The sequence below is a fragment of the Mustela nigripes genome, chromosome 7, assembly GCF_022355385.1.
Source record: "Mustela nigripes isolate SB6536 chromosome 7, MUSNIG.SB6536, whole genome shotgun sequence".
Taxonomy (NCBI): domain Eukaryota; kingdom Metazoa; phylum Chordata; class Mammalia; order Carnivora; family Mustelidae; genus Mustela; species Mustela nigripes.
The window spans coordinates 12,631,504-12,655,050 of NC_081563.1; the positions used below are offsets into that span (position 1 = coordinate 12,631,504).

The following is a 23,547-nucleotide window of genomic DNA, read 5'->3' on the forward strand; positions in this document are numbered from 1 at the left end:
AGCAATTAAAATAACCTGCAAATTTTCCAAAGACAAAACGAAATGTTAGAGAATGGATCTAATTTGTATAGTAATAGTAATTAATCCCTCAGGAGAACAATATCAAGTGACAGCTATAAAGTTACTAAATTCTCTCAAAATTCCCCTCAATGATTAGGATGTTTTAAAACCTCTGTCCCTACCCCATCACTTTCTACAATGCATACAATGTGAACCTGTTTATTTATTTATTTAAAGATTTCATTTATTTATTTGACACAGAGAGAGAGAGAGAGCAACAGAGAGAGCGAGAGAGCGAGAGAGCACACGAGCACAAGCAGCGGGAGCAGCAGGCAGAGGGAGAGCGAGGTAAGCAGGCGCCCAGCTGTGCAGGGAGCCGGACTCAGAGCTTGATCCCAGGCCCCTGGGATCATGACCTGAGCCGAAGGCAGACGCTTAACGGACTGAGCCACCCAGGCGCCCTGAACCAATTTAAATTTATAAACCAGTTCCTCGACTCAATCTTTAAAGTAAGTTAAATAGCATATCAGTGTATATAAAAACAATGCTTCATTGTAACAGGTTTTGAAAACTAAAACTGGGGGCTTACACTTTCTGAGTATAAATAACTGTGAAAGAAAAAAAATCAAAGTATCTTGAAAACGAAAAGTTGAAAACATAACCAAATGTGTTTACAGGCATATATTTTTAAAGGTCTGTCTGAAACTGTGTGTGGAGGATGGCATGGGCTTCAGGACACACGGTTTTGGAGGCAGACCAGCATCCTGGTTACACTGCTCGGTGGCTTGGATTACATAATTTCTTCCCTCCGGCATATCTGTAAAGCAATCTCACTTAAAGTTAACAAAAATAACAAGAGCTGGCACAAGCAGATGCTGTCTTTTCACAACATTGCCCTGGGGAGGCCTATCATTTAATAACAAAGCTGCCAAACCACCAAAATATACGCATTTGTTTCTGATTGGTTTTCAGAACTTGGGCACATTTTTCTCAGTTAATTCCAGTGAGGCAAAATGCCATTCTGATTAAGAACCTCTAAGTTTCTGAAAGAGAAAGAAGTTATCGGAATTAAATCTGACAAATCAGATGGGTGGTAAGACTGCAAAATGGCATTTCAAACAAAATGAGCACCTGGTAAGAACAAGTCCTCTTCTGTGGTTTGTGGATTAGTTCTGAAACCAGTTCTCAGAGAATTTCTAACCAACTGCAGCAATGTTATCGCAGGGGACAAATGACACTGAAGGGTGGATTTTACAAGTCACAGGTATGAAGTCCACGAATGAGCACTTTATGAGTATTTATTATGGACCAGGTAGGCATCAGGCAGGTAGAAATATCATCAAGACATAGTTGGTAACATCAAGATGAAAATGTGTAAGATACATAATAGCAAAATGTATATAATATAAAATTACATAATAATACATTTTATATTATAAAATATAAAAATAATAGTATGAATTGGTGTGGGGTGGTGCCAAGGGAGCTCTGAGAGGTTCTTAAATCCTGCCTGGTGGTCACAGAGGCTGTATAAAGGTCACATCCGAACCAAGTCTGGAAAGAGGAGTGGGATTCTGACAAACACGAAGGGCACAAAAGGCAGGGACACAGTGTTTGGAAAATCACAAGTAGCTTAGGATGGCCACAGAAGTAGGGGCATGTAGCATCTCAGTTACCCAAAGAAGTAAACATTCATCCCAGATAAGATAATTCACCACCACAGAGTTCGAAACAAGCAAGTGACCATGATCAGATTCATTTTAGAAATATAAACCTGGCAAAACAGTGAGGGAGGGACCACAGAAGAAGGAAGGTTGAACTCTGGGAGTCTGGATAGGAGGCGGTAATGACAGACAGGGTGAGGAGACAGAGCCAAGCTAACAGGAAGGAGCAGAGACGTGGAGTCAGACATGACGGGCAAGTAAAAAGGAAGGAAGGATCACAGATACATCAAAGTTCTGGCAGTGAGAGGTAACCACGTAGGAAACAGCAATTTGCCAGCAATCAAAGTAGGGGCTTCAGGAAAAGGAAGAGGCTCTGAGTGGAAGACTTGCAGAGTCTGAGGCACGGTTGTGCCTGACGACGTCTAGCAGTGGCTGGGCATATAGGTCTGGAGCGCAAGAGAGGGGTCAGGAGGAGACACTCAGATTTGCTGGTATCCAGATGTAGGTGGTAGTGTTGGAGACTCTGTGTGTGTGTGTGTGTGTGTTTCAGTGTGTAGGCGTAGGTAGGGTATGGTATCCAGGAAAATGAACAACAGTATAAAAAACCGAGAGGACCTCACACATTTAAGGGGAACGGCATTAGGGGAGGCAGCTTGGAACACAAAAGACCAGAAAAGAGGAGAGCAGAAACTGGCAAGAAGACACTTTGTAGGAAATGGAGGATGTGTCTCTGGTATCAAATCCTTCAAAGATTTAAAATAATACTAAAATTTCACTGATGATCCTCGCTAAGTAAGTTTTGCTGGAGTATCATAGTCTAGACCCAGATTACGGTGGGTTTAGGAAAGAATACGTCACGAAGAAGTACACAGCATGGTTAAGAGCTGGCTGGTGAGGCCTCACGCTCTCTCTGCCATCGGAAGTGCATTTACACGTCAGACTGGAGCGTCTCACCGTAACGCTGTGAGATGGGAAGGATTAATGATGTTATTTTATGCATGAAGAAACTGAGGCCCAAAGTCCTCTGCAGAAGTTAGGTCTCAAACCTAGGTCTGTAATGTCCAGTTCAAATGTTTCTGCCCCTTGTGTGGTATCTGCTGCTCTTCCGGCGCAAGCAAGTGCTAGGAAATGCTTACCCCTGTGACATGGACGGTGGAGACAGGCTAGGGAAGAGCCGGAAGCCCAGGGCGGGCTTTTGAGGACAGACGAAAATTCTTAAGTTATTCCCTACCACCTCTCATGGACTAAAGTGTCAGGGCAGGATCCCTTCTCTTGTGGGTAATACTAAAGAGAGAACTGCTTCCTTTCAAAATACATATTTCCAACAACAACAAAACTTGGAGAATTCAAAATGTAACACTACCATGTAGACATCAAACTCATCCAGGCATCTGAAAGGAGACTCAGCAATGGACCACAGAGAAAGAATGAAGCAAACTGTGGAAAAAGAACGTTCTCCTCCGGACAAGGCTCTCATGTCGTTGAAAGCAGCTTTGTTTCCCTCTCCAGGCTGAACCTTGAATGAGTTAAAAAACAAAGTGGAGCAAAAGTCAGACTAAATTCTTTACAGAAAGGTTGACTAGCATTAGAAAAGAATGGGTTTACAGTCAAAACAAAAACAAAACAAAACAAAAAAACCCAAAATCATTTAGTGATTTGGAAATGACATGTATTTAGCAATATTAATTAATTCTGATTAATGAATGTGGGCTATCTTCCCATTTATTTGTGTCTTCTTCAGTTTCCTTCATCAATGTCTTATGTTTTCAGTGTACAGATCTTTCAGCTCCTTGGTTAAATTTATTCCTAAGTATTTTATTATTTTCAGTGCTACTGTGCATGAGATCGCTTTCTTTCTTTAAGCATTTGCTACGGACTAAAATAATCTTTTGTTATTTGAATTACAGTGACATCTAGTGGCTAAGCTGCTTTAAAGGTAATTACTGAGTGTCAAGAAGACAACAGGACCAACTTAAAGAGGCTCACACTGGCCAAGGAATATCAGCAGCAACTAACTGAAACATGTAAAATCTCTTTAAAAAATTCCTCTAAGTAAGGGCTCAGAGGAATAATGATAAAGTAATTAATAAAATTAATAACAAACTTTCACACAATATCCTGGGGAGATAGTATAAACATTAGAAGGAATTCTATTTTATTTGGACAGAAATCCAGACATACGTATATACCCATAAGGCACCATCAGCTTGTCCATCATGAAGTTTCACCATATGAGTTTTAGCAAACACATAGCTTCGCATATTTATCTCATCCACTATTTGAAAATTATGTGACTCTCAATTAGCATTCATTTATAAAAAGGTTATAAAAAAATCTGAATTTAAACATACACAGAAATTTTAATTTATCATCCGTAAACCTGAGTCTGGGAAAATCCAAATGAAAAAGGAACTCTGTAATAAAAAGCCAAATCAAGCCAACCAACCAACCAACCAACCAACCAACCAAACAAACAAACTACCCACATAAAAGCAAGAACTAAATTAACAGGATGCGGTCCTTTGCTCCAAAACTGCATTTTGTATCAATCTAATAAATGAAACCCTAGACTAATTGTGGAGAACTAAATTGTACTCCGATCTATTATTAACTTATCATGGGACGTTGGTCTCAGTTTCCTTATTTGTAAAATGAAGACTAGAGAACGAAAGGATCCTAGGAACAGTAATGTTCTTTTTGAATAACGGGGTGATAATGTCCGAGGGGCTTGCTTCAGTTGTCCCGTACAGTTAGATCTGGGAATAAATTATCCAAACACTCCTAATATTTTCTCCTTTTTTTCATTTCTATTAGAGTATAATTTATATAAAGTAAGGAAGATAAAGTTTAAGTCTTCAGCTCAGTTACCTGGGTAATTACTCAGATCAAGACACAGAACACTTCTAGCATTCCAGCAGATTCCCTGTGTTCTCTCCCAGTCACTACAAATCCAAAAGGTAACAAGTATTCTGACTTTGTTTTTTATTTTACTTATTTTAAAATTTATTTTTATTTTTAATTTTGTTAACATATAATGTGTTATTTTAAAAATGTTTCATTTATTTATTTGACAGAGAGAGGGACACAGTGAGACAGGGAACACAAGCAGGGGGAGAGGGAGAGGGAGAAGCAGGCTTCTGGCCGAGCAGGGAGCCCGACGCAGGGCTCGATCCCAGGACTCTGGGATCATGACCTGAGCCAAAGGCAGACACTCAATGACTGAGCCACCCAGGCGCCCCAACTATTCTGACTTTACTCATCACCCTGTAATCAGGTGAATTTTTATCAGTTTTTGAAGAGTTCTGAAGAGTGGAATTGCTTTCACAAACACTGCCTGACAGGTCTCCAAATTAGTTCTATCAAATTCTACGCCTGCTGACAAGGTACGAGTGTTCCAAGGTCCAAGTCCAAGTTCCAAGTTCCAAGGTACGGGTGTTCCAAGTGCTCACCAGCACAAGATGTTTGCAGCGTGGCTCTTTTTGGTCACACTGGTAGCAGTATGATAGACATTTATTATGGTGTAAGTTCATACTTTTCTTTTTTCTTTCTTTTTTTTACAGAGGGAGAGAGGGGAGAGGCTGAGGGAAAGGGAGAGACAGAATCCTAAGCAGACTCCCTGCCGAGCGTGGAGCTTGATGTGGGGCTGGATCTCACCACCCTGAGATCACAACCTGAGCCAAAATCAAGAGTCAGATGTTTAATTGAGCCCCCCAGTTGGCCCAAATTCATATTTTTCGGATGAATGATAATGAATGCTTTTTCAGGCACTTATTCACCACTTGGATACTGTGTGAAGTTCCTTTTTAAGCGTTTGGACCATTTTTAAATACATTATCATTCTTTAATTATTATTTCTTAAAAAAATTATATGAGTCTTACATAGATGTACTGTAAGTTATCATTTATTCTAACTATCAAAATGAAGTATAAAATTTACGGCAACTGAGAGCAGTAAGCAATTACTTCAAAATTTTGCCCCAATTACTTAGAGCGGTGGTTGCTTCTGACCACCTGTATACATAATTTTTAATGCTGTCTCCCACACTCCCTCTTCCAACGCATGCGCCCATGAAAGAATCCACACACACAGTCTCTGCAAAGTTGCATATGTGGCTTTGTTTTTCCAAAAGAGGCTGGATCTACAGACACCTTCAGAAATAAGTGCAAAGACAATGACAAGGAGTAGAATGTTCTTCTGAGAAATCCTTTCTTGGTTTCCTATAGTGACTTCCAGAGTCCATGGACTTTCTATAACAGCCCACATTAATTTAAAGTGCTACATGAATTTTAAAAAGAAACCTGTGGAGTAGAAAGAGGGTTAATTAACATTTGCCACTGCAAATAAAATTCCTAGTCATTTTCTTGGTGGTTGTCTGAGGTGGGGAGGGTACCATGGCAGCATTAGCTAGTGAGATGGATTCAATTTTCAACACTCTGGCAAACATTAGCCTTAACTTAAAAGTAAGTTCTTTTGTTTTCCAAACACAACAGGTTAAAGCTTATCAATGTATTATCAAAAGAAATGCAGCAGTTAATTCCCTTAATAATTAGCATACAAAGAGTTAAGACACTTACTGATATGCTCAGAGTTTCATTCTTATGGTCAAAATTCATCTTTCCACAATAAGCCCGCTGAGACAGTAGGTTGTCAAAGTACAATTTGCAACGTAAAGTCAAACACCTTGGAGTAAAGAAATGGGGCACATTAAAAAGACTATAAATATATAAAAACTGTATATTCAGCATGATCTTTAAACCAGCGTGTAAGACCAGAGAGAAATATGCCAAAATGTTAACTCTCGTTGCCCAGGTAATAGGTAGGATTTTAAGATTTTTTCCCCCTCATCTTTATATTTTGTGTCCCTACATTTTTACCACGTCATTTCCTTTTATAATAAACAAACATATTTAATAAATTCTATTACATTACAGCCAATCCATGTGAATATATCAATTAATTCAAACAATTTATATGAGGCAGCGCCCTAATACAGAAGACATAAATCTTGTCCTTGAGAGTAAACTCTAGTAGTGTTAAGATAATAAATAAATGGCCTAATCATCTGCATGTCTCCTCTCGATTTATGGAGATACTAAGGGTGAGGGCAAGTTCTTTATCGTTCCGTACCTATGATGCCTTACCCACAGCCTAGAACAATGCAGACTCCGTTTATCACATGGCATTCCACTGTAACAAGCACCTTTCCCTTCTTCCTCAATTATTTATTTATTCACTTTTCTATGTATCAGGATGGAGTCAAAGATTCTTATTTTATTCACGGGGTTACCAACCATTCCTGCCTCAAACGGGCCCAGGTCTGGCCAGTGGGAGCCTCCTGAGGCTGCCTCTTAGGTCCTTGCATCATGATTCTGTTCCTTCGGAGCACTGACTTTCTGGAATAGCAAGAGGCTCATCTGTACTTTCTCTGCCCAGCTCTGGAAGCAGCCATTTCTCCAAGGGGGGGAATGGTATAGAAAATAAGATCTAGATAGAAGGAGACTTGGTATCTTTCTTAACATCTCTGCTCCTTAATGAGCCCAAGGTTCATTTCTTCAGAGTAACTATCATTTTATTATTATCCCTCCTAATTTCCTTGCTAAACTACGTTGCATTTCCACCCCCAGAAAATATCGATAGCTTGAGTTTTCTTTTGTGACACAGCAACCACAGCTAGCTGGTTTTCAGAATTTTCTGTAAAAGTTTCTTTCTTTCACTACTGATAAGTATTCTTTAATTGCTTCCATACATGAGATGTCTAAGAGAGATTCATAAAATGGCAAGGTTCTTCTGTGTAAAGAGATAAACAATTTTTAAAAATTTGATCATTCTTATTCTACTCTTAAGACTGGGTAAAGAAGATAAAACATGTCACTGGTGAAGAAACATATCAAGATAATAAACTATAAGATGAGTACTTTCACAGAAAATATTTTAAATAAAAATTTTCTGGATAACAATTTAAGAGCAAACCCCACTGCTTCTGAAAAAGATGGAGAAATAGGCATCGGATATAGTCCTAGCCTGACATGTCCAAAAACACTGGAGATAATAAATTAAATAAGTTTTCAGACTGAACATCAGACAGTACAGGCAATCGCAGTCAAAATGATCTCTAAAATACAGGAAACAAACAAACTGAGACTTATAGATGTCCCACATCACTGTTTACAGAAGGAGTAAAGGGGAGTGGAAACCCAGGCGGAGCCTGGAGGTCTCCCTGTTAGAGAAGACAGAGCCGGGTGTCTGGGGAGGCCAAGCTGCTCTAGATCTCAAAGCCTAGAGTGCAGCACAGGGAGAACCCCAGCGCACAGACAGTCTCCAGCTGAGAACTGTCTCTGCATGTGGGAAGCTGGGGCAGCAAACATCCCAGTGCAGCAGAAGCAATCCCCCAGAGGTCACCTGGAGCCAGGAATAGTCCCAGTTCCCGAAGGCAGAAGCCTTCTAACTCACAAGGGTCCGTGGAGTACTCTGAAGGGCATTGCTTCACGGGTAGGAAAGAGTTGGTCCTGAACCAGCTGCTCAGGTCCCACCTAATGAGACTTAACAAGCAGCCTCAAAAGGATAAAAATAAATCCTATATAAGTGAAGTCCTAAAAACATGCTTACAAAACTGAAGCACACATTTCAAAAACCAACCAAGGGTTTAGTTAAAAACCAACCAAGGGAATATGACGACACATGCAAAGTCTACTTCTCTTTATTGAATTAACTGAATTTCCTCATACATATTAGATACATTTTTTTAAAATTCTATAGTCTCAGGATTGTAGTTTTGGGTATAAAGACAGGTAAAAAGCAGGTCACTGGGGGAATGTCACTGGGGAAAACAAAGGTTAAGTGTAGAGATTAGGACTGCCTTGACTCTAAGTAGGTCAAGGACCATCCCTACCTATTAAACTGACCTCTGGTTTATTTCTGTTGTTTGTGATTTTCATTAGGGTCAATCTATCCCTGAGAATATGAAGATTTCTGGGTACACACAATATCCAGTTTCTCTGATCTTTTGTTCATTCTTTCCACCAATATCTATCAACTTTGTACTGTACTTCAGGCTCAGGAGCAGGTACTGGAGACACAGCAGTTAACAAATCAGAGTCTACATCCATAGAGCCACACCATTCCATTAGCTCCTAAACTGAGTACCACCTCAACAGTCTCATCAAAAACTTATATCCCTTTAAAAAACAAAAAACAAACAAACAAAAAAAACCCCAAAACTTGTATCCCTTAACAACATGCAGTGTCCCAGAGTACAACAGGCTGTTGCAAAGCCAGCGAGCTCCCATTCAAAGGACCAATGTGAGCAGAGATGGAACAGCTGTCTCTGAGTTACTTAGTAAAGGGTATCTAATGGAGTAGAAAATCTGGATAAGCTCCCTTTAAAAGTCCCTTCCTCGGGGTGCCTGGGTGGCTCAGAGGGTTAAGCCTCTGCCTTCGGCTCAGGTGATGATCTCAGAATCCTGCGATCCAGCCCCGCACTGGGCTCTCTGCTCAGCAGGGAGCCTGCTTCCCCCTCTCTCCCCCTTTGCCTGCCTCTCTGCCTATTTGTGATCTCTCTCTGTCAAATAAATAAATAAAATATTTAAAAAATAAAAAAGTCCCTTCTAGTCCAGAATTTGCTGATTAAATGACAGGACCCTAAGTACTGGCCAATAAAGGAAGACCTGGCAATTTCTTCTTTAACTGAATCATGTAAAGTTCTTTCAATTTAATTTTATTATTTATAAGGGGTAAGTGAAAACAAAGAAAATATGAACATGTAAAATATGTGGTAATATTTTTAAATGCACTTACCTTCTAAATTGTTGATATGTTTTGTATCTATGAGTCATTATTTCTTCCAGCAATTTAATAAACCTTTTTAGAGTCTTTACTTTATTATCCAGATCTAGGTAGGTTTCTTTTGCTTCTTGATACTGCCTGTTTTATGAGAAAAATGTAAGTCAGTAAGTGTCATTCAAAGAAACATAAAGAAAAGTAAAATCTCATGTATTTAATGGGGAAGAAGGGAGAGTGCACGGCGTGCTAAGGGGCCCAGCAACCACAGGTGTCCTGTCTCCAGGCGAACTGTACTCCCAGAATGAGCATGTGCTGCCCCGAAGCTGAAGAGGGCTGGGCAGGAGAAAAGTCCAGGTCCTGGAGAAGGCAGAGGAAGTGAGGAAAGTACCGGCGTGGGGGGAGTAGCACAGGGCAGAGTGGCAGATCGTAGAAAATGCCAGCCAGTATACACCTTCTTAAAGTGAAGGGATCATACCAGAAGGCAAGAAATGTTTCCCTGAGTGACAGATGCCAGTGCAAGAACAGAGGAACAGAGCTGTGCATTAAGATCTGCCAACACCCGCCTGAACAAGACAAGGTCAAAGAGGCAGAGAAGGCAGGGTCCCTCAGAAGTGCTATTGCAGAGGGCAACAGCTCACTGGAAGAGGAGAGGAGAGAAGGTTGTTGACCGAGTCTGAAAGGCAACCTTGGCCAAGGCTCCACAGCTCCCCACCACAAGCTCATTCAGATGCCCAGTCCAGGAAAGTCCATGTAAAAAATGAGTAACACAAAAGGCACAGATAGAGTCTCCACACACAGATATTAATGGAAATAGGCTTGGGAAAGAGCAGCACCATGGCCCCTACAGACACAGAAAACTCAATAAAACAAGGCTGTTACAAAGCTGATGAAAACTGTAATTGAAAACCACAAATTAGAACAGAACATGATGTAAGTTCTAACAGGAAGAGACACCTCAAAATAGACATCAAAAACCTCAAAGAATAGAGAAATCAAAGTACTCAGAGAACAGGTAAACAACAGCAGGTGATCACCAAGTAAGAGGAGGCAGCGGGTGCGAACCTGTAGAACCCAAGCGAGGGGAGAGGAAGAAGGGGTTGGACAAAAAAGAACAAGGATATGAAGATGGAGTGAGGAGATGGCGCACGGTGGAAAAGTGACAACAAAGAAAACACTCACAGACACAGAGATCAGAAATGAGAAACGCAAAAAGGAGAACATGATGAGACAATAACTAGAAGACAAAGGACATACAACATGTTTGCCACAAAGGCTATGCAAAACCAACTGAACGATAGCACAGCAAACACGTACCAGTAAAATACAAACAAGAAATTTTAAGAAATAAGGTAAATCTACGGATTAAAAAAACACAGTGTACACCCAGGAAAGGATGACAGAAGCTGACACATTCTGGACAAGTTACAGCTCTCATCATAGACAGATGGTCAGGAGAAAAAGAATGTTCTATCAGGCTGAACTCTCCCTTCAAATTCAAAAGCTACAGACACACAGTTCTCAACATGCCAAAACAAAACACATTACTTCACACGGCCGTTCTTAAGGATGCAATTAATTATAAGACAACCAAAATTTCAAATAGCTATGCAGCCCTTTGGAAAAAGAAAAAATACACTCTTCACATCAAAAATACTCAAAGAAAAATGAAATACCTAAAAAGTTCACAGAAAAAGATATAAATAAATGGTCCTTAAGGCAGGAAAAGATGTTCAGACTCAGTATAAGTGAAAGCAGAAATTAAAATTACACTGAGCAATATATTCTTCTCTTCTTCTTCTACTTTTTTTAAAGGAAATCTACCCATTGGCCAAAAAGAAAAAAGAAAAAAAAACCTAAGGTTATCACACAGTTTAGGCTGAGGGGAAACAAGCCCTCGGACACACTGCCCTCAGGAGTGCCAACAAGCACAGTCCCTGGAAGGGAGTCTTCCAAAATGGAGTCAATCCTATAAAAATACCCGACTACACAATCAGACACATATACAAAATTATTTACTGTGACCATCATTTATAACAGCCAGGGATTAGATTAGAATTCGACTATCCATCAGTAGGAGATGATTCAATACCATGTAATTATAAAAAGCAATGAGAAAATACCTGTGTACTGATATAAAAAGATCTCTACAATGTATCATTAAATCAAAGAAAGCAATCTGTCCAAGTTTATTTACTGCACTACCTCTTGTATCTGGCAACAATGAAGAATAACAAATATGCTCACATTACCTTGCATCTACATAAACGATGAAAACGTATTTAATAAATTTAATTAGGTAAAAAGAGAGAGAAAAGTTGGAGAGGTGAGACTGGAGAGGGAAGTAGACAGCCTTCACGGGTCCTCACTTCCAAGATGACCAAGAAAAGAAGGAATAATACTGGACGTGCCACAAAAGGCCACTGCCCCAGCCTCGCCTGTGGCACAACCCGGGATAAGGCTATTAAGTTGCTTATTCACTCGGGACATTCATTTGCTGCGTCAGGGACACTGCCCAAGTGAGTGTCTTCTGCGGCTGGGTGCGAGTCTACAGGGCTGAGCGAGCCATGCTCTTCACAGCAGGGCAGCCGGGCAACCCTCTCGGGAGGGACCATAGGACCCAACACCCCCATCCCTGATGTGGGCCCACGGACTCTGCCCCTCGACCTCCAGTAAATGTGGTGGAAGAAGCCAAGTTCCTAAAGACTGAAGAAAAACTTCTCTGGAAAAAAACAAACTTGGAGATTATACTTTATTTGTATGTATGTGTGTTTACTTTAAAAAAAATTTTTTTTAAATTTAAATCCAATTAACATATAGTGTATTGTTAGTTGCAGAGGCAGGGTTCAGTGACGCATCAGTCTTATATAACACCCAGCGCTCACTACACCACGTGCCCTCAATGCCCCTCCCCCAGTGACCCCACCCTTGCATCCCGCCTCTCCCCAGCAACCCTCAGCTTGTTTCCTATGATTAAGTGTCTCCTATGGTTTCTGGAGATTATACTTTAAGAGCAAAACAAAACACATGAGGTATTGATCTATTGTAAAGAAAAACTACTCTTAACTATGATTGTGTTTCCTCCAATTGTTTTCCACTGTTTCTGTAAACAGAATTGAGAGCATTCCTGTTCTTGAACTTTATTATAAAAAGCTCTCCATAAAGTTAAATAGATGTAATTTTCTACTATAATTCAACCAGCATCCTATAGTTGCACACAATTCCCAATTTTCCAGCTTTAAAGAAATACTGCTACAATAAACATACCCAGGCACAAATAGCTTTTCTCGTTTTGGATTATAATAACAAAATTATTTGGCCAAATAGAAATTTTTGAAGGTGTTTGACATAAGCTGCCTTAATGCTTTTCAGAAAAACTTCAATAATAATCACAGCTAACATTTTATGTATCCCAATATTGTTTATTAGGGACCAACTCATTTAATCCCTATAAGCACCCTACAGCTATAGTTTCCCTATCTTACGGACAAGCAAATTGAGGTTCAGAGAGATTAGGTAATTTGCAAAAGTCCCATAACTGGAAGTAAAACTGCAATTCAAAACAAGGTAGTCTTGCTTGAGAAACTGTGCTTTCACTACACTAACACAGCTTCCATTTTTTTTTTTTTTTAAGATTTTATTTATTTTTTGACAGAGATCACAAGTAGGCAGAGAGGCAGGCAGAGAGAGAGGAAGAGAAGCAGGCTCCCTGCTGAGCAGAGTCCGACATGGGGCTTCATCCCAGGACTCTCAGATCATGACCTGACCCGGAAGACAGAGACTTTAACCCACGGAGCCACCCAGGCACCCCCAGAGCTTCCATTCTTACCACTAACCTAAAAATAGCCATTTCTCTGAAATCTCACTGACATGAGACTGACACGTTATTTTTCATCTTGACATATATGAAAATGGCTTCTAATGGTTCTGGTTTGCATTTCTTTTAATTGCTTGTGAAGCTGAACATTTTTCCTATATGAATCTTACAGGTATAAAAATGGCATTTATGTTAAAATATCATTCCCTAATGAGTTTTCCTACAGTTCAGAAGAAAAAATGCTAATTATTTTTCTTAAAGATTTATTTGTTAAAAAAAAAGATGTATTTATTTTAGAGAGCGAATGTGTGTGTTGCGGGGAGGGTGGAGGAAGAGGGAGAGCGAGTCCTAAGTGGACTCCCCACTGAGCGCAGAGACCCATGTTGGGCTCTCTGGGTCTCAATCCCATTACCCATGAGGTCAAGCTGGGCCACCCAGGTGCCCCATTAGTTTATTATGAATGACACACATGAAAAACGAGCTTGGTTATAACTATTGCTATGGTACCATACCATACCATAGCAATACTCAAACCAAACTTAAGATTTACATATAAACATTTATTTTTTATGACTTAATATATATGAATAATAAAGCAGAAAAGTGACCAACCACTTACCTCATTATTTCCTCTCGATCTCCATGACTAGCATGTTCGGCTTGTATCTTTTGTCTTAATCTATTAATTTCTTTGTCCAGAATTGATGCAGATTTTTTGACTTCTATCCGTTCTGGGCAGATTTGTCTTGCTTGTGACATTTTCTCCTAAGGTTATATCTTAAGTTTAATATCTTTAAAACTTTTCTTTGACATAGTAATAAATTGTACTACTTGTGCCAACAAAAGCAAAGTAAAATTCTGAACTTAGGATCATACTTTTACATGTATTTTGATTACTTTTACTATCAATGTTATTTAAGCCTTACATTGAGAAGAGTTTAGACTATACAGCTTCAAGAGAAAATTGCATTACTATGCACAACTTTAGTAATTTGTAAGATCTCCGTATCTTCCTAGTGAAACCAATTTCAAGTGGCAGTTACAAAAAGTGTGGCAGACAGCTTTCTGTGTTTTAGAATGGCCTCTGAACACCAAATAGTACTGAAAACATAAACAAAAAGACCCTCATATTCATAAAATATTAAAAAACTCAAAGCACCTTTATATATAGTACTTATTTTACATTCACAACATTCCACATAGTGAGTCATATACAAGTGAGACAAGAGATCAGAGTTTAAAGATTTTATTTATTTATTTATTTATTTATTTGACAGAGAGACATCACAAGTAGGCAGAGAGGCAGGCAGAGAGAGAGAGAGAGAGGAGGAAGCAGGCTCCCCGCCGAGCAGAGAGCCCAATGCGGGACCCGATCCCAGGACCCTGAGATCACGTCCCGAGCCGAAGGCAGCGGCCTAACCCACTGAGCCACCCAGGCGGCTTTTCCTAAGAAAAGTTGGAATCTCTTCCAGTTACACCAAGGTTGCCTTCAACTTCTCATCTAAAAACAGGGCTGCTGCTGACAGCTGTTAAAAAAGGTGTGTAGGGGTGCTCCTGGGTGGCTCAGAGGGTTAAAGCCTCTGCCTTCGGCTCAGGTCATGATTCCAGGGTCCTGGGATCGAGCCCCGCATTGGGCTCTCTCCTTGGTGGGGAGCCTGCTTCCTCCTCTCTCTCTCTGCCTGCCTCTCTGCCTATTTGTGATCTCTATCGAATAAATAAATAAAATCTTTAAAAAAAAAAAAAAAAAAAAAAAAAAGGTGTGTAGGAAGCAAGAGCTGAATTTCAGCCCGGTCCACACCCATGCTGCTCAGAGGAAGGGGTGCCTTTTTCTGACATAAAATTGCTGTCCACCTGCCAAGCTGGGCATGCAAGGAGTTAAGTAGCTGAGAGCAAGGGTCACTTTCCAAATCACTCGGAGGCATGAGATTAAACTTGCTGCCTGACCCAGAGCCTTCTCCGTGGTGGGTCGCCTCGCTGATTCAAACAGCCGTCGCTATACAGAACAGATAACTCATCAGACCACGCGTCTATATTTGGAAAGACGACGTTAAGGAAAACACTTGAACAGCCCTGACAGAGGTGGTAAACAAAACATAAAAGAAAAATGCTGGATAACCTCTAGTTCTTTTTCTTTCATATCGAGTTCTCGTTTCTTTTTATTTAAAGTATCCAAGTGTTCCTTCTGTTTTTCCTCATAATGCCGCTTCCCTCGTTTTTGGTTATCCACTTCAGAATCAGCAAGGTTTAATTCATCCTGTTTAAAGAAAGCCAAAATAATCTTTAAAGAAAAGAATGTTTTAAAAAACAATTACCAGCATAGGTACAAAACTAGCTGATAGCACAGTGGACAGGGCTGTTAATGTTGCTTCCAGAGGCAAGTGGCAGTGCTCAGATCCAGGCGTATGAATGGAAGTGAAGGGTTTCCACAAATTAAGAAGTCACGTTATTATATTCAAATCCTAACATGAAGTCTCCACATATTATGGCACTTTCAACTATATTTTGGGAAATAAGACAGTTTTGTGGAAAGTCAAAAGTTTTAAGCCTGAAAAGACTTAAGACAATCCAAGTGCCGGATATTCACAGAGCTGATCTGGCTTTTTAAAAAGGGGAGTCACCGCGGAAGAGAAAAGGATGCAAAGATACTTGTCACGGACCTATTTATCAGTCTGGAAACATAACTCACAATTTTAGCATTTTTAAGATGCCATTAAAAATAAATAATAGTGGCCTATGATAAGGTAAAGATGCATATTAGAATGCACAACAGCCACTGGAGAAAGAAGAGAGTTATGGCTTAAAAACGAGCAGAAGAGATTAAAAAAGGGAACACTAAAAATTACCAGGCTAACCCCAAAAGGAAAAAAGAGGAAACAGGAATAAGAACTATTAAAACACAAAGAGCAGCTAACCTTTTTTTTAAAGATAAAATGCTTTCTTTTTAAGACCAAGTACAAGGCAAGGATCTAGGCCCATTCTACTCAACACCGTATTGCAGGCCATGCTAATTCAATGAAAATGCAAAAAGGAAAAAAAAAAAATGTAAAAAGGAAATAAAAAGCAAAGATATCAGAAAGGAAGAGTAAAACCACATTTCAAAAAAGAGATGACCGGAGCGCCTGAGGGGCTCAGTCAGCTGAGTGTCCCGCTCTTGGTTTCAGCTCAGATCATGATCTCAGGGTTGTGGAACTGAGCCCTGCGTTGGGCTCCGTGCTGAGTGTGGAGCCTGACTGGGATTCTCTTTCCCACTCTTTCTGTCCTAACCCCCCCAATATAAAAATATATAAAATCTTAAAAAAAAAGAGAGAGAGAGATTGTATGAAGAAATTTCAAAGGAAAAGCTTTTAAATTAGTAACTTTAGAAAACTCACTGGATACAAAACCAAAACAAAAATCAGTAATATTTCTACATGTTAGGAATAATTTAAAAATTACTTAAAATCTGTAAAATTCCCTATAGCATCAAAAATATCAAACATATACCCAGAATAAAGAACTCTTAAAACTCAAAAAGAACAACATGTGACACAAGTGAAAAAAGGCAAAGCTTTGATCAGACGTTTCCCCAAAGAAGATACACACATGAACGATACGGACATAATTTGTTCAACAGTATTAGACATAAGGAAAATGCAAATCAAAACCACAAAGAACATTTCATTCTTTGGGGCACCTGGGTGGCTCATTAATCATCTGCCTTTGGTTCCGGTTACAACCCCAGGATCCTGAGGTGGAGCCCCATATCAGGCTCCCTGCTCACCCAGGAGTCTGCTTCTTTCTCTCCCCACCCCTGCTTGTGTGCTCTCTTGCTATCTCTCTCTCAAATAAAATCTTAAAAAAACAAATTCACACCTAATAATATGGTTAAAATAGAAAAGGCATACAATAACAAGGATGGGAAGGAACTGTGACACTCAAACATCACTGGTGGGAACATAAAGTGGTGCACTTTTGAAAATAATTTCAAAGTTTCTCAAAATAGCTTAAGTGTGTGGCCCAACAATTCTACTTCTAGGTCTTTATCCAAAAGAAAGAAAAACATGTACATGAATGCTCACAGCAGGAGGACCTGAAGTACCATCAAATGATGAATGGATAATAAAATGTGATACACAATAATAAAATGGCATATTACTAGGGCATACAAAGTTACTGCTGATACATGCTACAGTGGGGACGAAGGTTGAAAACATTATACCAAGTGAAAGAGTTGGGTCACAAAAGACCACATATTGTATGATTTCACTGACATGAAATAGGTAAATCCATAGAAACAGAAGTAGTGGTTGATTAAGTGTGTATTCTGTGCACAAAATACAGCTCCCAAATATATTTTGTTAGATGTACATAGAAACACTTCTACTCAGGAACTGTGAAAGGTGTTTAGTTTTAATTTCAGCAGCCACATGTTTATATGCCAGTGTATCAAAGTGTAATTGGCTTTTGTTATGTTTATCTCGTATCCTGTGACTTTGCTGAACTAATTTTTAGTTCTAGGAGTTTTCTTGTAGACTCCTTGAGGTTTTTTTTTTTTTTCCAAGTAGACAATAATGGCATGTCAAATAGAGTTTTATTTCCTCCTTTACAATCTGTGTATTATTTCCTTTTCTTGTCATATTGCACTTGCTAGAACTTCCAATACTAACTACAGTGAGTAAATATAGCAAGACAAACATCTTTACCTTCTTCATGCTAACTAGATTGTTTCTGGCCTTTAATGTGACGGAAGAAAATCTTTATTTCTGTTTTTCCAAGGACTTTTTAAAAAAATCATGAATGAGTGAATGTTATCAAATATTTTTTCCTCACTGATATATGATTTCTCTTCTTCAGCCTATTAATATGGTGGAAATAGTCTTGCATCTCCAGAATAAGTAAACCCCATGTGGTCACTGTGAATAATATATAATAAGGATATGTATTTTATATAGATATAGATTTTAAGATTTTATTTATCTACTTGACAGAGAAAGAGAGATCACAAGCAGGCAGAGAGGCAGACAGAAAGGGTGAAGCAGGCTCCCTGCCAAACAGAGAGCTTGATATGGGGCCCAAGCCCAGGACCCTGAGATCATGACCTGAGCCAAAGGTAGACGCTTAACCGACTGAGCCACGCAGGTGTCCCTATATATTGTTTTTCTAATAAATTGTTCAGTGCTGTAAATTTCCCAAATCACCTTCATTTTCATTTGGCTCAATATTTTAAAATTTCTCTCAATACTTCCTCTTTGGACCCCGGGTTATTTAGAAGGATGATAAGTTTCACGTATTTTAAAATTATCTATTTAAAGATTTTTAATTGATGATCTTTCAATTAAAGATTTCTAGTATGAATGCATTATAATTAGGAAACACACTGTTTAATTTCAGTTCTTTTAATTTTTTTTTTTAATGGTCCAGGAGATCATCTATCTTGGTGTACATGCCATAGCCACTGGAAAATGAGGCGTGTTCTGCCGGTGCTGGTAATCTCTAAGTAATTCTCTAAGTACTAGATCCTACACATTGATGGTGCTGTTCAATTTTCTAAATCCTTACTGATTTTCTGTCCTATCAATTAGTGAGGGAGTTCTGTCATATTTTGCAGGTTATATGTTTGGTGCAGCTGTGCTGTTTTGGTGCACACATTTACAATTGCTATCTATTCTTGGTGGAGTAACCCTTTTGTCATTATATAATGTCCTTCTCTGCCTCTGGTAATTTTATTTTGAAGGGTACCTTACAGATTTTAGTACAGTCACCCTTGCTTTCATTTGATTATCGTTTGCAAGATATATAAACTTCCATTTGTTTATTTCACCCTGTCCATAGGTTACATTTGAATTGACCTTGTAGATAACATATATGCTAGTCATATTTTTATTTATTTATTTATTTATTTATTTATTTTTAATATAATTTTTTATTTTTTATAAACATGTATTTTTATCCCCAGTGGTACAGGTCATATTTTTAACCTAATCTGCTTATACCTGTCTTTTTTTTAAGATTCTATTTATTTATTTATTCAAGAGCTAGAAAGAGAGAAAGAGTAAAACCTGCTGGTGGGGTGGAGGGGCAGAGGGAGATGAAGAGACAGAGAGTCTCTGCACTGAGCATGGGAGACTGATGCAGGGCTTGACCTCATGACCTGAGCCAAAACCAAGAGTCAGATGTTTAACCAACTGAGCCCTGTTCCTATATCTTTCAATTATTTATTTAGACTACTTACATTTAATATAATTATTTATATAATTAGGGCTTAAGTCTGTCATTTGTTTTGTCTTTTTATCTTCTTTTTCCTTCATGTGGGTTAAACATTTTTTTAGAATTCCACTTTGATTTGTCCATATATAGTACTTTTGAGTGTATCTCTCTGAACAGCTATTTTGTGGTTGCTCCAGGTATTATATATATATTTTATATATTTAACAACATAGTCTACTGGTCATAATTTTTACCAGCTTGATTATAAATACACAAGTCTTACCTCCTGTTCTAGCCCTTTATGCTTCCTTATTTTTTAGCATAATTGTCTTAAAATATTTCCTCTAAGTATTTTAGAACCATCTCAGACTCAGACATTATTAAAATTTTATTTGGTTTTAAACATAATTTTAAAAACTTGAGAAGTAAAGTCTGCTGCATTTACATATATGTTTAACTTGCTTTTCTTCCTTCCTGATGTTCTAAAATTCCTTCTATTTTTTTTCTACTTAGAGAACTTTTAGCCATTCTGTTAGAACAAGTCTGTTGGCAACAAGTTCTCCAAGTTTTCTTTCATCTGAAAATATTTCAATTTTTCCTTTACTGCTGAAAGATATTTATGTAGCAATTAGATTATGGCTGGTCTTCTCTTTCAGCACTGGAAAAATGTGCGACTTCCATGTGGTCTCCATAGTTTCTGATGAGAAACTGGCTACCATACAAATATTGTGTTTGTTTCCCATAGAGGTAAAGTTTCTCACTGAGTGCTTTTAAGACTTTAGCTTTCAGAAGTTTGACTATGATGTGTCTTATTGTGGATTATCTTGGGTTTATCCTGTTTGGCGTTCACTCACTTTCTTAATCTGTAAATTCAGACTCTTTTGCCAAATTTGGAAAGGATGCAGCTATTATTTCTTGGAGTACGCTTTTAGCCCTGTCCTCTTTCTCCTCTCTTTTGAGGACTCCAGTGATACAAATGTTGGATCTTTGGTTATATAGTCTCACAAGTCCTTAAAGTGTTACTCATTTTTTTCAGACTTTTTTCTTTTATTATTCTTTCTTTTCTTTTTCTTTTGCTTGGGTCAGTCTATTTTCTCTCTGTTGTTCAGTTTAATAAAGGACAATAAAGAAAAATTATGAACTACATGTTCAATACCTATGATAAATTTCAATGAAACAACACAATCCCTAAGAAGAAAACTTAAATAGTTCAGTATCAACTAAAGAAAATGGTAATATTCTATACGTAAAAAAGAAGTAATTCCAAATCTGCAAAAACTTTCAGAAAAGGGAAGGGGAAACACTTCCAAACTTATTTTATAAGGCCAATACAGCCATAATTTAAAAAAAAAAATCAAACACATCACAAGAGAATCAAACACAGATCAAAAATCTTTAAGAGGATGTAGTATACACACACACACACACACACACACACAATGGAATGTTAGCCACAGAAAAGAAAAGAAATCCTGATGTTTGCAACAACATGGATAGAACTAGAGAGTATTATCCTAAGTGAAATAAGGCAGAGAAAGACAAATACTATATAATTTCACTCATATGTGGAATTTAAGAAATAAAACAAACAAAGGGGAAAAAGAGGGAGAGGCAAACCAAGAAACAGACTCTCAACTACCGAGAACTGACAATCACCAGAATGGAGGGGGTGGGGGGATGGGTGAAATAGGTGATGGGGATTAAGAGGTGCACTTGTGATGTGCACAGGATGTTGTATGAAGTGTTGAATCACTATGCTGTACATCTAAAATTAATCTTGCACTGTATGTTAATTGGAATTCAAATAAAAACTTAAAAAAAGTCTTCACTAAAATTTTGATGGATTTAAGAACTACCAAAAGAAGGTTTAGACTGGAAGACAGTTTGTTCATTTACTGTGATATACAAAGACTTGTACACTAACAGTCAAGGCAGCTTTATTTATAAAGCCCCCAATATAAATATTCAATTTATAATAGCCCCCAAACTGGAAACCTGTATGTCCCTCAATAGGTAAAAAAAATAAACAAACAATGACATAGCAAATATAATGGAACACTATTCAGCAACAGAAAGGAATGAATGACTGATTCAAGTAAAAATATAGATGAATATCAAAATCAAGAAGAGTAACTTTTATTCTATTCACTTTCAAAATATCGTGTGGACATATGTGCTAGACAATGTGTTATATCCTGAAGAAGGTCAAACCAAAAAACGGTAAGTGTACATAATGTGTGATTCCATTATACATAATTCTAGAAAGTGTGTAGACTACAGTTAACAGCAAGGAGATTGGTAATTAGGAACATGGAGTGAGGACAGAGAGATTACAGGGGACATGGGGAAACTTTTGAGTGTGAAGAAAACATTCCATTCTCTGTGGCCACAGTTTATACATGTCAATACCTATCAAACTGTATACTTTCATGTGTATTCACTACACATCAATTGCATCTCAATAAAACTGTTTTTATTCAAAAGTGTCCTGATTTGGGGTGCCTGGGTGGCTCAGTTGGTTAAGTGTATGCCTTTGGTGCAGGTCATGATCCCAGGGGCCTGGACTCAAGACCCACATCAGCCTCTCCCTCTCTTTCTCCCCCTCTCTGTCAAATAAATAATTATTTAAAAAATAATTAAAAAAAAAAATCTCCTGATTTAAGGACCACCAAATTAAATTTTATTCTGTGTGTTGGTTTGGTTTTTGGACCCAGCACTAGCCATACACACTGTGATGATCATGGTCAGCCTTAGGAGCTACAGTCAGAAACAGAGAAAGAAATAAACACCAACCAAAACAGTCAAAACAGACTCAAGAAAGACAATATTTGGAAGTAACCCAAAAGGAAAAGAACTTGTGAGGTATCTGAAAATATTTACCTCATATAACACTGGATATAGGCTATCTTCTATTTTAAGACTACAATTTATTACACCTTGTTCATACTGCTAAAAATAACTATCCCCCAATCAGAGAAAGACAGTTATCACATGATCTCACTGATATGAGGAATCTGAGAAACAAGGCAGAGGATCATGGGGGAAGGGTGGGAAAAATGAAATAAGATGAATGCAGAGAGGGAGACAAGCCACAAGAGACTCTTAATCTCGACACAAACTGAGGGTTGCTGGAGGGGAGGGGGTTAGGAAGGATGGGGAGGCTGGGTGATGGACACTGGGGAGGGGCTGTGCTCTGGTGGGTGCTGTGAGTTGTGTAAGACTGGTGAATCACAGATTTGTAGCCCTGAAACAAATGATACAGTATATGTTAATAAAAAACAAAACCCAAAAAACTATTCCCCATGGTAGATACCTGATTATAAAAGGGTTCTATGAAAACTAAAAACATTGTTACATCGATGGAGAAAAGCTGTTCCTTTACTTCCAACAGAATTTTTAAAAGTGGGTGCAACTGATGTAGTAGGAGACATTACAGTTCGTGAGTAATTTATGAAACAGGATGTTTGAATCATTTGTGGTAGGAACTTTCACACTAAATAATACCGTTTGTTTCAGGGAGCCAAAGAGTAAAGTGTTTCAGGCCACATTTGTGCCGGTAAATCTTCCCTCCCAGCAGCCGTGGAAATGTACAGACTTCACTTGTGAAATAGGATGAAAAGAACCTGATCTGGTCGCTACCCCTTCCTCCACATTTACCATGACTGTTTGATCTGTCCTTGTGCACTTCATAAATGTATGTCAAATTTAAAACCAAAAGTGAAGCAAGAGGGTATTTTATTTCATTCCATCTTATCGATGGAATGAAGGGCTACTGATATGAACAGCCAGTTAACGACACCTATCCTGGGTTAGGTAAGGATTACAAGGGATTAGGTCTAAAATTAAAGTCTGATGTAGTAGCCCTAAACCAGTAGCATTTCTAACCTTTAAGAAGTTACAGCCTTTAGGGCGCCTGGGTGGCTCAGTGGGTTAAGCCGCTGCCTTCGGCTCAGGTCATGATCTCAGGGTCCTTGGGATCGAGTCCCGCATCGGGCTCTCTGCTCGGCAGGGAGCCAGCTTCCCTCTCTCTCTCTCTCTCTCTGCCTGCCTCTCCATCTACTTGTGATTTCTCTCTCTGTCAAATAAATAAATAAAATCTTTAA

The 23,547-nt window shown here is 38.6% G+C and overlaps 1 protein-coding gene across 2 annotated transcripts in view; it reads right to left on the bottom strand.

The window, feature by feature from the left end:
- Nucleotides 1–23,547, bottom strand: part of SMC6 (structural maintenance of chromosomes 6) — a 75,819-nt gene that overhangs the window by 1,616 nt on the left and 50,656 nt on the right. The window contains exons 21-25 of one of the 2 annotated variants that reach the window (XM_059405181.1): nucleotides 15,375–15,512; nucleotides 13,878–14,023; nucleotides 9,460–9,585; nucleotides 6,240–6,345; nucleotides 3,028–3,180 (exon numbers count right to left, since the gene is read on the bottom strand). In XM_059405181.1, the coding sequence (XP_059261164.1) occupies nucleotides 3,028–3,180; nucleotides 6,240–6,345; nucleotides 9,460–9,585; nucleotides 13,878–14,023; nucleotides 15,375–15,512 (669 nt within the window). Of the gene's footprint in view, nucleotides 1–3,027; nucleotides 3,181–5,761; nucleotides 5,964–6,239; nucleotides 6,346–9,459; nucleotides 9,586–13,877; nucleotides 14,024–15,374; nucleotides 15,513–23,547 lie in introns of those variants that run through there. The other variant, XM_059405182.1, reaches the window with a different exon arrangement.